Here is a 13,815-nt window from a genome sequence, read left to right on the forward strand (position 1 = left end):
ATAGTCCCACAAGTCCTGCGTGGCTCTGAGAAGACACCCAGTGTCTCTGGAGGCCGTGCAGATGAACCGTGCAGCCCTTTGCAGCACAGGGTCATGCATTCAAAGATTGGATGGCTTCAGCTGCTGTGCAGCCATTAATCTTCACTGTGGGCACATCCTGGGCTTGAGCAGACAGCATTCTGTATCGCTCTGCAGAGGCTTCCAGACCAGCCCCCAGATGAGCCTTTTCATGACTAGACTTAATTTTAATCATGCACTTACGTCAAGATTTTATGACAAGTGGTTATGAACATTCCTTTGCGAAAACACAGGTACTATATATAAGTCTGTCATGGAAGTACCTCGAAATGAGCTCATGTTTTTACCAGATGCCTCTCTCTATGAGGTACATGAGGAGGTCTGTAAGTCCTCTTAAGAATGCTAAAGACTAGTCCTACTGATAATAAAGACTCAAAGGGGGAACAATGTTTCCCTTTGGGAGGGCAATGGTTCCCAAAATAAGGTCCCCGCCTTATCAGCATCACCCAGAAATGTTCCTGAAATGCACAGTCGCAGTCCCCTAGACCGGCAGGTCAGAAGGTGAGGGTGCCAGGCAAGCTGGCTAGACAAGGCCTCCGGGTGGTTGTGGGGCAGGCTAACACTACTGTGACGAGCCGCACAGCCCCATGGAGGATGGAGTGATCCTCTAGAAGCCATCTCAGTACCTTTCTGTCTCACTGGTTCCACATTCACTAAGAGTATACTGCAAGTGTTTGTCCCTGGCGAAGTGAAGAATAAAGCTATTGGTAAGTCTTCCCTCTATCTCTGATTAACTTGCAATCACCTAGGTAAAAAAATAACTGGCAGAAGAATATTCCCAACATTGGCAGCTTCTGTTAGCTAATGACCTGACTTGAGTGACATAATAGAGTCTGAAGGGGCTGTGTACACCTGTCCCTCCCTCATCAGGGCTACAATGAACCTCTGCAGACTCTGTCTCTGTCCTCAGCAGACACCACAATCTGGTACTCACTTATTCAGTGTTTGTCTCCGGCCAGCGTGTGATTCTTGGATTCTGTGCCTGGCTCGATTCCCAGCATTTAGAGCTGAGCATGTACTGGATGACTGCTCTCTAGCTGTCAGACACATGAACTGGATAAAACGCTGCAAGAGGATCTAAGGAGACGGTTTACTAGGAAAAGTACTGCCTTGCAAGCATGAGAACCCAAGTTCAGATCCCACACACAAAGCGTGTCCTGGTGATGTACACATGTACATTTCTAGCGAAGCAGAGACAGACGAGAAGACACACAGGACCCTAGAAGCTTGTGGGTCAATTAGTCCGGCCTGTGTGGTGAAGTTTCAGGCTGATGAAAGACCCTGTTTCAAAAAAAAGGCAGAGATGGGTGCTGCAGAAGTGGCGTGGCAAGTAAGGTCCTTATTGCTTTTCTAGAGGACCTGAGTTCACTTCCCAGCCACCTCTAACTCCAGTTCTAGAAGATCCAACACCTGTGGCCTTCAAGGAAACCTGCACTCATGCACACATACCTATAAACAGACATGCACACATATACATAATTAAAAGTAAAACAAAACCTAACAGGTAGAAGGCTCCATAATATCAACACCCAAGGCTGTTCTCTGATCTCCACATATATGCCTTATTCTAACACACACATACACAAATACACACACCCCTACACATGTGTGCATGCGCATGAACACAGACACACTGCAGAAAGTTTGACACAACAGCTGTGGTCACAAGATGCCTTAGCTTTGCACTACCTAGACCTGGAGGAATGTCCCTTTGGCCTCGCTTAGCATTTGCTTAGAATTCCACAGGCAGCAGGCTCTCTTCTCCCAGCTCTCCTAAATTTCTTATTAAGTTTTGAAATTTGTTGAGCAGATTAAAGGATTCCTGTGAAGCTTTTATGCTTAAACTTTGCAGGGAAAAATTCCCTGTCTCTGTAACTATCACTGGGACAGATTAGAAATAATTTGGAGCTGAATTGGATTTGCTATTTTGTGAGCTTCTCTTATCTACCAGGACTAATAGCAGACACTTCCCTCCCCATCAGGGTAGGAGGAAGCCTTATTATCTGCTTCCCTCAGGGTGGAAACTGAGGTCGGGTAGGTCAAAAGGCTTAGACGCGACTATTCCATCAATACAGCCTGAACCAATAGAGGGTGTTCTGTGCCCCACAATAAATTCGGAAGCACAGAAACTGTGTAGGCAGTGATAGCGAGGTGTGGCAGAAAGAGCTTGTGCACAAGCCTTGGAATCAGAAGCACCTGGGCTAGAATTTAACTTTTACTTAGAGGCCTGACCTTGGACATTTCCTTTACCTCTAGCAGAGGTGGTCCTGGGAGGGGTAAGGCCCCCGGTGGGCGTGAGAGGCTCTCAGCCCCACTGCTCTCTGGACTCAGCAGGCTTATCCTGTCTCCCCTGAGCTGGTAGCATTCTGAAAGGCTTGGATCCTGAAGTTGGCACTGGCTGCTGGGGCTATCCTGCCTCTGCTATGTACTTACTGGGCTGATTCTGGTCAGTCCCCCATTGTACCCAGGCCACCATGTCTTCATCAGAAAGACAAGATCAACAGTAGCCTGCCCACTTCCCAGGTCAGTGGAGAGAATGGCCCAGCTGGGAAGTGTGTGAGTACCACCAGGGACCCAGTGAGCACCTGGACAGGTGTCTATGGCAGTTCCACCACAGCCTACATGACTATCTCCTCCAGGCCATCTGAATGTCCCTGTCACCCAGGCACGGCAGCCTGGCCCAGCAGCCTTTGCTGCAGAAGTGTTCTCTTCTGATGCCTTCTGCTCAGGGAAAGCCTACTCCGCTGCCTCTCCCACATCCCCTCTCTGCCCTTCATTCTACTTGCAGAAAGAGGCCTACATTAAGACCCAACACTTGCTGCAGACACTCCAGACCTGAATTCAATCCCTGGAACCCACTGTAGAGGAGAAGAGGCAACTCTGCATGTTGTCCTCTGACCACATGCATGTAGGGCGCATGCACACTCACACACATACACACATCAATAACACATACAATAGTAAATAACTTTTAAAAAATGTAAAGCCCTTTAACATGTTGTCCCCAGATTTCTCTAGATGCACCACCACAGCAGCCAAACAGAGGCACATTTAAGAGAAGGAGGAGGAGGAGGAGGAGGAGGAGGAGGAGGAGGAGGAGGAGGAGGAGAAGGAAGAAGAGGAAGAGGAGGAGGAGGAGGAAGAGGAGGAGGAGGAGGAGGAGGAGGAGGAGGAGGTGGAAGAGGTGGAAGAGGTGGTGGTGGTGTGGAGGGAGGGAAAAGAAAAGGAACAGAAAAGGAAAGTTTGCTATTTGTTTAATCTGAATGCTTTTGCAGGTTCTTCCATAAAGGGCAAAAGCGTGTAAGAGCATTAGGAAAGATCTAGTTCTTATGTTAAAGCCAGTATCTCTGTGTGGTCCTGCTGGAATGTCACAGGGACACAGGGATTCCAAAGAGACCGGGTCAAACCTCTCCCCATGAAGCATGAGAGTAGCTGGCCAGATGGCGGAAGCTCTTCTCTAAACCTTTGACCTGTAAGCCAGCCCCAATTAAATGTTTTCCTTTATAAGAGTTGGCTGTGGTCATGGTGTCTCTGTACAGCAATAGAACCCTAACTGACATTTGCTTTGTGTGTGTGTGTGTGTGTGTGTGTTTCCAGAACCTGTTTGTCTTATTCCTTCTCCTTTTCATCGTCATCATCATCATCATCACTGTGACAGCTGGGAGAGAACACATGCCACGGGGTACACAGGGTACACGTGAAGGTCAGTTCTCAGCTTCCACCTTCATGTAGATGCCAGGCATCGAACCCTGGTACGCAGGCGTATGTGGCAAGCATCTTCAGCCCTGAGCCATCCTGAGGACCTTATTCCTCCTTTAATAGTTTCCCTACAGTAGTTTACACAGATTTCCTATCATTTCTCCCTTAAGGAGTATCCTCTGTGGGGAGGTTTTACCAAGAACTTCCTTTCCTTGATGGACACAGAGCTGCCCTGCTCACCCATCTCGTGCCTCTTGTAAAGCTGTTGGTAATGCACTTCCCTTATCCTCCTCATCTCAGCAAAGCCTGTGTAGAAACTCCCTGCCTCGGTCCTGATACTAGCAATTTACATAATTGCTCTTTAATCAATCTGGCTGGCAGTCGATAAATTCTACTGACTTTCTCTAAGAACAATCTTCTGGTTACTTTGCCTATTTTAGGGATTTTGTTTGTGTCTTAGTTCATTGATTTCTGCTTTTTTATTATGATTTCTTTTCTGCTTACTTTGGGTTTAATTTTCCATTTTCCCTAAGTTCCCAGAGTTCCAGGGCAGTCCTTAGCTATCCTGCAAGGCTCCCATGGATAGTCTGTGGCTGCTATGCCTGCCGGCCGCAGTCTTGAAAGACATGATGCTTCCAAAGGATGGCGCGTAACTTCCAGAGCCAATGTGCAAGAGGCCAAAAGCTCACTGCCCCTGCTGAGCTTTGGCTTTGTCAAGATCTCAGAATTTCTTGCAACAGCCATATGCAAGTAGGAAGTGAAAAGGAGGCTGTTTAAGGACCAGAAGGCAAAGCACGGGAAAGACTGTGTTGTGCACCGGGCCTCTGACTCTCCTAAGGCTGCTCTGCCAGGCCCCATCTCTGTCTGCCCCAGCTAGGCAGCGGTAGTGGCACCTGGCACAGTCCAACCTGGGTCTCTGGTGTTCAGTCAGCACCGCGAGCTGGCACCCTCTCAGAGGGGCTCTCAGCAGAGTCCTTGCCACATTTCAGTCATACTGGACCACAGCAGATGACATGTGATTCAAAAGGTCATACTGGTCACGCCGGTCATGCTGGCCCCCAGGACGGTTAGAAAAGGAGGACGAGACAATAAAAGCCAGCACCGAGCTGAGCCAAGACTAGACGCCAGGTAACCAGGCAAGGCAAAGTCCACAACCATGCTTCCTCCTGGGTGGCTTCTGGCCTAGCAGCTGCCACCAGACTCATTTGCCCTAATCGCCTTTTCCTTTCGCTACAAAAATGAAGTCCCAGAGTCTTACTCTTTCCCCTGCCTCCCAGCAAGTCCACAACGGGATCATTACTGTTCCTGCTTTTCAGATGGGACTCCGAGAGGCAGACAGGCCTGGCTTACATAATTTGTGTGCTAGGGATATTCATTCAGGGCCTCGGGCATGCTGGCTAAGCGCTCTGCCACTGAGTTGCAGCCTTGGTCCTAGAAACGCTGTCACTGATGTCCACCCAACAAACACAGCATCTGTTTTCAGTCACTGAATCCTCCCATCTCATGCAGGTAAACAGTCCTGAGCAGGGAAAGTTTCTGTCAGTCACCTGGATCCTTCAGAGAAACCTGGGGAAGCATGACGTGCCTGGTCCACCCCATCAGCCATGACAATACAGACTGACAATCCTACAGGTCTCGCACAATTAAATCACATCATTCCTGTTTCAGGGATGCTCAGATGCTCCACCAACAGGCCTCAAGCCATTGGCAGCAATAGCCCTTCCCATTCTTCAGAGAGGCCCACTACTCCACAGAGCAAAAACTCCCTTCCACCCTGCACCGAGGTTAGCCAGGACAGCTCACAGTGCAGCTCTTCCCACCCACTTGGGCATTCAGGACAAGATCTGGCAGCCCCACCAGCCAATGCCCATCCACATTTTGGCATGGGGACAGCACGCAGCATTCCCACAGTGTGCCCTGAGCACACTCACTTAAATGGTGACTCTGTGCCTGTGCTCCAGTCATAGCTCAGAGCCCTGCAGCACCCAACTGTGCACTTTGCCCCTGGGCGGGGTCTAAACTGGCACCTGGGCTCCTGTTCACACCCTCCTTGCAAGCAGCAAGCTCTGCAACCTACTGGTCCTCATATCCTGAGCATCCTGGCTTTGTACAGAGAGCGCCAGTCACTGTGGACTTACAAACCAGCACCTGCAAGAGTGTCCGAATGATTAAGAAAAATGCTGTGTGGTGGATATCCAAACTGAGAACTGGGCAGTGAACATATTTCTCAAAAGGAAAAGGACAAGGGAAAATGGTCTCCTCCTCTCGCTGTCCTCACTAGCACACCCGCCTCCCCAATCTCTGTGTCACAGCAAAACAAAAGCTTGCAGCACCAAAGTACAAGATACATGAGCAGCCTCAGGACTGCTTTCTAGAAATCCCACAAGATGTGAAACACGAGAAACCATTTTCAACCACACACCTCCATCTCCCTCAGAAAAGTTCTCTAAACGCTGAGCTGGAGAGGGTGCTTAGCAGTGACCAGTAGAGTCCCAGCAGCCTGGGCCTCCAATGGACTAACCTTGAGGTGGCCAAGGTCCCCCGTCTTGCTGCCCTCAGAAGGGTTTGTGGGTCTGCTCTCCACTCGAGGCCGGACGACCTGGCGGAAAGGACTGGACAGGGGAAAGCCGCTGACACTGATCCCATCTAGGAAGGAAGACAGAGAAGTCCCAGGTGAAATGACGGTCTCTTCTGTGAGGCAGGGTTTGTTTTGTTTTTCCATGTAGTAACGGAAGGAACATGGCAGTCTCTACTCCCTAGTCTAATTAAAGGTGGGAGAGTCACCCCTGGGCGGGCATTCATTCACACTGCCAACAACACCCCTCAGCAGGCAAGCTTTTCTAGGAGAAGATGTGGGAAAAGTGGGCTTTCATGGAGAATGGATGACCCAGAAGTTCCAGTGGGGTTCTCAAGGAATAGCACACACAGTAAAGGGCAGACCAAAGGCAAAGTGGCTCTCCCTGGCACTGGAGACTAGCTGTCAATCAGACCAGCCACTACAAAGGAACTAGAAAATTCTACCAAAACACATTGTTTGCCATGCCCCATCCTGGCCCCAGCTTTTCACTCTGTTGACAGCCATCACTGCTTGCCCTGGTATCCCCAAATCTGCGCCTCATCTCATACATCACCCTTTCCACAGTGCCTCCCCTGGGTACACTAACTGAAAGCAATCTTTCCCTCTGACACCCAGAAACTTCTCTAGCCTGAGATCTGTGCCTACTGTGTGCTACCTTGTAGCCAGGAGAGAGGCTGAGCACGGAGGACCATCAAGGAACACAAGTACTGGGAAGAAGGGAATTACACATCTGCAATGGCTGGGAGCTGGAAACCTATGGAACGTAGCTACTTTAGATACACACACAAACAAACACACACACATTTAAATGTGAAATTTGCCTCAGAAACCTCAAAAAGCAATCATCTTAAAGCTCATGGTAAGCTCATCACAGGCTAAAGGGCTATGATCTCTAATCCAGAGGAAGGTCTTTTCTAGACAAGCTGCATCATACATGGGCAGGGCGTTTCCAGCTCCGGTTGGGGCAGAAGCTTGAGCAAGAGCGAAGCTGGAGAGGGGACAGGGCAGCTGCAGAAGTGAAAGAGACAAGCTTGGGAAAGATGTCACAGGGCACTGAGAAGGACCACCCTCCGTGTGGGAGCAGGGGAAGGACAGACAATGGCATTCGAGCATCCCACCTGGGTTGATGCCAGCACAGGCAATTCCACACAGAATGCAGAACAGATTTGTCTGACAATGACTAGGAAGACAAGATCAAAAAGTCACAAACAGATGAAGGCAGCCTACTGGGGCCGAGTTTAGCACTACTGTTAGGATGGAGGGCAGACAAAAATGGTCTGAGTCATGAATAAAAGTAAGCTTGTGGCGAGATCTTCACAGCCACCATTTACAGTGCTCATCCATTAGAGGAATCTCTGTGGGCAATTCAGGATGTAATTCCGCATGCTGAAATAATACTTCTCTTGAATTCAGCTACAGCATGATGATCGTCATGACCACTGGGAAATGACAGCTGAAAACAGACGCACTGGCCACATCAGCAGAGCCAGCCATCAAAAGTAGTAACAGGAAGGAGCATTTTAAAGATTAAAGCAGACCCCAGAACAGGCAAGGCATGGGACTGGCTGCAGAGAAGCTGACTTGCAGGTTGGAGAACTGGGAGGAAATGGTAGGTGAACATCATCCAAGCAGCTGAACCCTGGGGAGCTCAGAAGCTTCTTGGAGGAACTTCCCTGTATTTCTCCCATCCTTGGTTCCACAACTCCAGCTCTTTGGACTCCAGAATTTATAGCAGTGTCCTTCCAGGTTCCACCTGAGACTGATTCATGCTCCCAAAGTCTCCAGCCTGTTGTGAGACTTCCTGCCCTCCACAGGCACAAGAGCCAGCTCCTCTCATGAGTTTCCTCTTGGTCATTTACAGACATATCCACGCACCCAGCAGCAGCCCCATCCCTCTGATTATGGATCATGGTATCTTGGGCTGGCAGTGGTTCGTGGGTCACTACTGTACTGGCTCTGCCCATGAGAAAGCCAAGGTTCCAAAGAGGTGAGTGACCTCCTCGGTGTTACACAGCCCATCAACACAGCTAAAACCAGAACTCAGAACACCAGCCACGCTGAGACAAAACAAACAAACAAACCCACACTGAGCTCACCAGTCCACGCTGCCCTGTAGTATTCCAGGAGATCTAAGCTATGTACCAAGCCCCTACCAAATCTATGGTAAAGACCCCCAAATGGCTTAGCAACCAGCCCCCGTGACCGTATGGTTTTATTTTCATGTTTCCAGAAAGGAGGGAAAAAAGACATAAATGAGTAAGGCTGAATATATACTTTTTGTAACAGGCACCTGATATAAACTTGAATAAAATGTAACAAAAATAAAATATACTTGCAAAGGTGAAAGAAAGCAGTGGGTCTCTGTGGGAGTCTATCCGTGTAGGCTGTTCCAGGTGGAATATTTTTCAAAGATGCTTTCTCATGTATTCATAAAATCCACGGATGCCAAAAAAGCCCATCTGGTTATCATAAAATATGCTCAAGAAAACCAAAGCAGTAGAAGCAGTTGGCTAAGAAAATGAACCAACACTCTTCATTTCCATAGAGAAAGCAGCACGCTCATTCATTCAGAAACTCTGTAACGTGGTTAGGAAAATAAAAATAACTCCTACACTGACAGTGGATGGACGGCCTGGTCCAGACATGGCTTTCCCTCTACTGGGTGCACCAGACCTAAGGCCTTCTGCCTTATTCTCACATCTGCAGGCTTCCCACTGTCCGCCTGAACACACACAGTGTGCTCCAGTGTTCCCAGACTGTCCTGCAGTTATAGCTTTAAGTACAGGAGCTACTGGTATGGATGAGTAAGTGGCTATCTTTCCACAGGACAGAGGGGTAGGGTTAGCTCCAGGCTTCCAATACAAGCCGCTACTAAATCATCTCTTTATAGAATGAGATGTCAAGCAGAAGTGATGGCTTACTCGATAGTAGAACAAGGCTATGAGATGGGAGGTAACTTGCAGTTGTCCTGAGGTGATGAGATATGTACAATTCTCTGGGGAGGCCACTTGGAGGACACAAGTGCAGAACTGTAAGGAGAGGTGGCCAGGAGCGAGCTTACCCATCCCCCTTTTTCTGTACGCTGTTAGTGCACAGGCCTATGTTTGCGGCATGGGGTTCAGCAGAAGCACCCGAGACCTGCTGAGCTTCCACGAGAACCAGCTCTGCTTCCCAGGGGCTGGAACACCTCTTGCCACCCTTCTGAGGAAGAGACTGGGGACAGGCTGCTGAGGGTAACGGCATCCGCATCGTCTTCACCCAGAATCCAGGACTGTATGCAAATCATATTTCATTGTGAACTGCTTTACAACTGATGGCTGAAGCTTTGGAGTTGCCACTGTGGGCCAGAGATTGCTTTTATTTGTGGGCCATTGCTCTGCAATCCACTGTATTTCCTTTCATAGCCTGCTCGATCCCTTGATGCTGTCCCTTGAAATCATAACCATTGTTCGACATCTCTGCCCTGGTCTGCTGTTCCCTTTTGAAGATAAATATGGATTTTTTTTGAGTTCTCAACCTTATTTTTTTAAAGAACAGTGGCTCGCCCCTAAGCACCCAGAAGCTGGAGGCAGCATGCCTGCGGTCTTAACACACAAGTGTTAGATATCTGAGCTTTTCCACAAATGTGTTTTCTAAGAAGAAAGCCTGAGATTTTTCTTGAAACGGGTTTTTCCTCAGGTTAGAGAGCATGAGGACAGAGAGAATAAATACGTAACAGTGCCAGCACACTTGCCAGGGATGCAGTTCAACTACTTCCGCCTGCTCACACAGGGTTCTCACTTGTCCTGCCATCTGCACACCCCTGTGCCAGCACCAGTCCTCTGAGAAAATCTGCAGAATGCACTCTGGGCCTTTTTTACCCTGCTGTGCAGATCGTGACGGCAAGTCTGGGGTCTTATATCTGAATTCCCTGCCTGTTGATGGCCATTCCACGGTTTCACTTAGAAGAGTTCTGCAGCCTGACTTTGCCATCAGATGCAGGGATTCACCCAGGGCTCTATGGGAAGTTTCCTACCTTGTCCCAAGCTGCCATCTGCCTTCAGGAACCAGACACATCCTATACCCAGTTCCTAGCCCTGTAGACTTTTGGGTCTATGGGGAACATGATGGTTCCTGGGTACCAGTTCTCTGGTTGGGTTCCCATGGCAACCCCATGCTCCTTTCATCCTTGTTGTGAATTTCTCTGCCTTGTTTTATATACAACCTGGGCAAGCTGCTGCCCTCTCCCCAGCCAGCTTTAACTTTTTTTGGGCACCTTCTCTCTCTGCCCATTGAGCCTCTTGCAGAGGGTTTCCAGGGATGAGCCCTACACCTATAGTCTCAGCCCCTTCACACTCTGAGGGTCCACCTAGACCTTGTGTGCTTCACTGAAGACTGAACTAAATGCTCATTCTCTGCTGCCTACTTTTTTCCCCATATGAGCTGAAATTGGAAGTTTATACCCTAGGTTTTCATTCTGGCCTATGAATACTTTCGGGTTGTGTCAGCCATTGCATATTGCTTTTGTTTTGTATTCAGCGGGGCGATCCGCTTTTGCTCCAAAGGAACCAAGCTACTGTGCTGGACAACCTGCCCATCGATATATTTAGCTGTGCCACCTACCTGCCTTCTGAGTCACAGACAGTCATTTCACAGGACTGCGGCACAGCCACAGGAAAGGTCAGCCTGCCCCTGGCTCCCGGAGGCTCACAGGGACGCATCTCTGCGGATGTCAACAGCCTCACGCCACCCACCACAGCTGCCCCAGAGGTCTGTCTAATAACCTGTGAAGTGCATTCATTGCTAGGTTCTCTGTTTGGCCAGCATGTGGGAAGGTTGACTTTGTTCTGTGAGTTAAACTCCGACTGGGAAATAACTTCCTAAGCCACTGGGGTGGGGATTCGAGTGTTTGTCATCATCAGCAACAGGTGATTGTACCACAGGCAACAAGAGCCTGTCTGTGAGTGGACCACTCATCTACCCGTGCTCTCTCTCCAACCCATTCTCTGCAGCCAAGCGCTGCTGCCTCACCAAGGGACAACCACAGGGTATGGGGGGGCGGGGGTGCTCAGCAGAAGAGACTCTAGGTGCCTCTGTCCAAACAGAAAGAGGTGGTGTCTGGGGAGGTATGGCGGTTTGACTGCTAGCTCAGGGCGCAGACAACATTTCCAGAGTTGTTCTCACCTCCCCATGCCTTTCTTCTCTGTGCCCACCCAGGCTTTTACATCTCTCATCTGAACCGCTTCTGGCACTGGTGGCCTCCCAGCTGCTAAACCCCCTCTCTGCTGTCTTCCACGCTGTCATCGCGATCACACGGCTGGTGCAGAGTGGTTCTGCCTCTCTGCTGCAGCTTGAGTCAGGGCCTCCTGTGGGGCCCGGGTCTGCCCCTACTCCTGGGGTGCATTTTGAGGACAGTTGCTGGTCAGCCAGCTAAAACATTCTGTTTGTTCCTGTGCTCCCTCTGCCCCGCCTGATGATTAGCTGTAGGGCATTGTTTACTCCGTCTCGTGGAATTCCTCCTGCAGCAGCAAGGTGTATAAGGATTTCCCCAAGGTTGAATAAACGGCATTGGGTATTCGGCTGATCTCCTTTCGAAAAGGTCTCTTTGTGTGTTCTTTCAATCTCTAGGCCCGTGAACTGTACCAAGGGGGTAACACAGAATCGGGTGTTACAGCCCCCCACCGCCAAAGTCAGTACAGAGCGTGGGCCATTTGATCTCTCCCTCACCTGTTCAGATTCCAGCTCCTTGCGTCTACCTCACTTGTCTCAGCCTCACACTGATGGCCTAGAGTGTGCACCACGGCTTCCCCGCCTTCTGCTGCACTGCAGCTGCCTGGGATCTGTGGAATGGTGGCCTTCCTCCCACTGTGTCAGGGTTACTGAAGGCTCAGCATGGTTTGGGAACCTTCGGTATAGACACAGCTTTTCCTCCAGTGTAGACAGCCTTCCCACTGGTGTAGACAGGTAGTCTTCTTTCTCTCTACTTGAACAGCTCCTACTTATCCCCTGAGCAGACCCAGAGGCTGTTCAGTGCCTGTGACAAAGGGCTTTGAGATCAGACAGGGCCAGCCCTCACCGGGTGATTGTTCTGGAGCCATCTGGATGTTCCCCACCCTGGCTCTTTCATACCAGTTTCAGAACCGTTTTCAAGTTCTGTACAACAGTCTCTCAGACTTTCATCCAGGCGGTCTCAAACTGGTAGATGAATTTTGGAGGAAAGAGACCTCCTTGTGCTATTTGGTCTTCCCGTCTATGAATATGGTATACCTCTTTAGTATGCTTGTCTTGTTTAGTGGTTTTCAGCAACGCTTTTTAATTTCCTCTGGGAAGCTCTTACAGTATTTTACAGATTCAGTCCTGGTTGCCTTATCAACTGAAAGTCTGTCCAAGCTGCACTCAGCAGCGAGCACTAACAAGTTACGGCTTGACGGATTTCCATGTTTGTGTTCACAGGGTAGTAGCCTCCACCCACAGCATAGCACAATCCTTCCCAGCACTCTCTGCTTCCTTCCAGGCCTGCTGCTGTTGGCAACTCTCTACCAAGATACACAATTACGGCTGCCCCAAGATGTCATCAGTCCCACCTGTTAAGGGATCCTAAATACAGAATCTATTCTGTTTCTTTTTCAAGCCTCTTTCTTTGACTTAAAATCATATGAAGATATTCTATTACATGCCTGGAGTCGAAAGCCTCAAATCAGAGTGCAGGCTCCTCCTTCCCCTCAACGTGGTGTCTGAGGTCCATGTTCATGTGTTTTCTCACTGTACGGTTTGTTGCTGAGTCAAAACGGTATTTAGCCATTCCGCTTCTACAAGTTCAGCTTGTCGGCAGCACTGCTGTAGCGGTCTTGTCTGCATTTAGACGTAAGGGCATACTGCAGCTTGCTCTGGTAGACCTGTAGCCAAGGAGGGTTCAAAGTGCTCTCTTCTCTTCTCCTCTCTTCTCCCCCCACCTCCTCTTTAAAGTTTTTAGTACTGAGAATTGAACCCAGGGTCTTGGGCATGCTAAACACACTGTCAACTGTTGAATTTAATTTTCAGTCCCATCAAAATGTCACCGCCTTACAGTGTGTGGTTAGCTGTTTTGCTCTTTTAATGTTGTCTTTTCATGATTAGAATTTCTTTCCTTCTTTTTTAAAAGACGTTTCTCTGTGTAGCCCTGGATATCCTGGAGCTTGCTCTGTAGACCAGGCTGGTCTTGAACTCAGAGATCCACTTACTCCTGCCTCCCTAGTGCTGAGATTAAAGTCAGCCTGCACTACCATGCCCAGTTTAGAATTTCTTAATTTTGTTATCATTCTTTCCTTTTGGTTAGTGCTATCCAGGAAATCTTTGCCTACACACAGGCAGTGGAAAAGCTACCCTCTGTTCCTTCTGGAAACTGTTGCTTTAGCTTCACACTTAGGGTTATGGCTCTTTTGAGCTAGTCTCCCCTTTTCCCTCTCCCTCAAGACTACAATTCCCTCTTCCCCTCCCCCTCA

At 49.2% G+C, this 13,815-nt stretch overlaps 1 protein-coding gene across 5 annotated transcripts in view; it reads right to left on the reverse strand.

Moving 5' to 3' along the window:
• The window catches only part of Trappc9 (trafficking protein particle complex subunit 9), a 434,664-nt gene that overhangs the window by 290,478 nt on the left and 130,371 nt on the right, over window positions 1–13,815 (reverse strand). For all 5 annotated transcript variants that reach the window (XM_075959473.1, XM_075959472.1, XM_075959470.1 and 2 more), the window contains one exon: window positions 6,299–6,423. In XM_075959473.1, the coding sequence (XP_075815588.1) occupies window positions 6,299–6,423 (125 nt within the window). The remainder of the gene's footprint in view (window positions 1–6,298; window positions 6,424–13,815) is intronic.

This window comes from Microtus pennsylvanicus, chromosome 2, assembly GCF_037038515.1.
Source record: "Microtus pennsylvanicus isolate mMicPen1 chromosome 2, mMicPen1.hap1, whole genome shotgun sequence".
Taxonomy (NCBI): Eukaryota; Metazoa; Chordata; class Mammalia; order Rodentia; family Cricetidae; genus Microtus; species Microtus pennsylvanicus.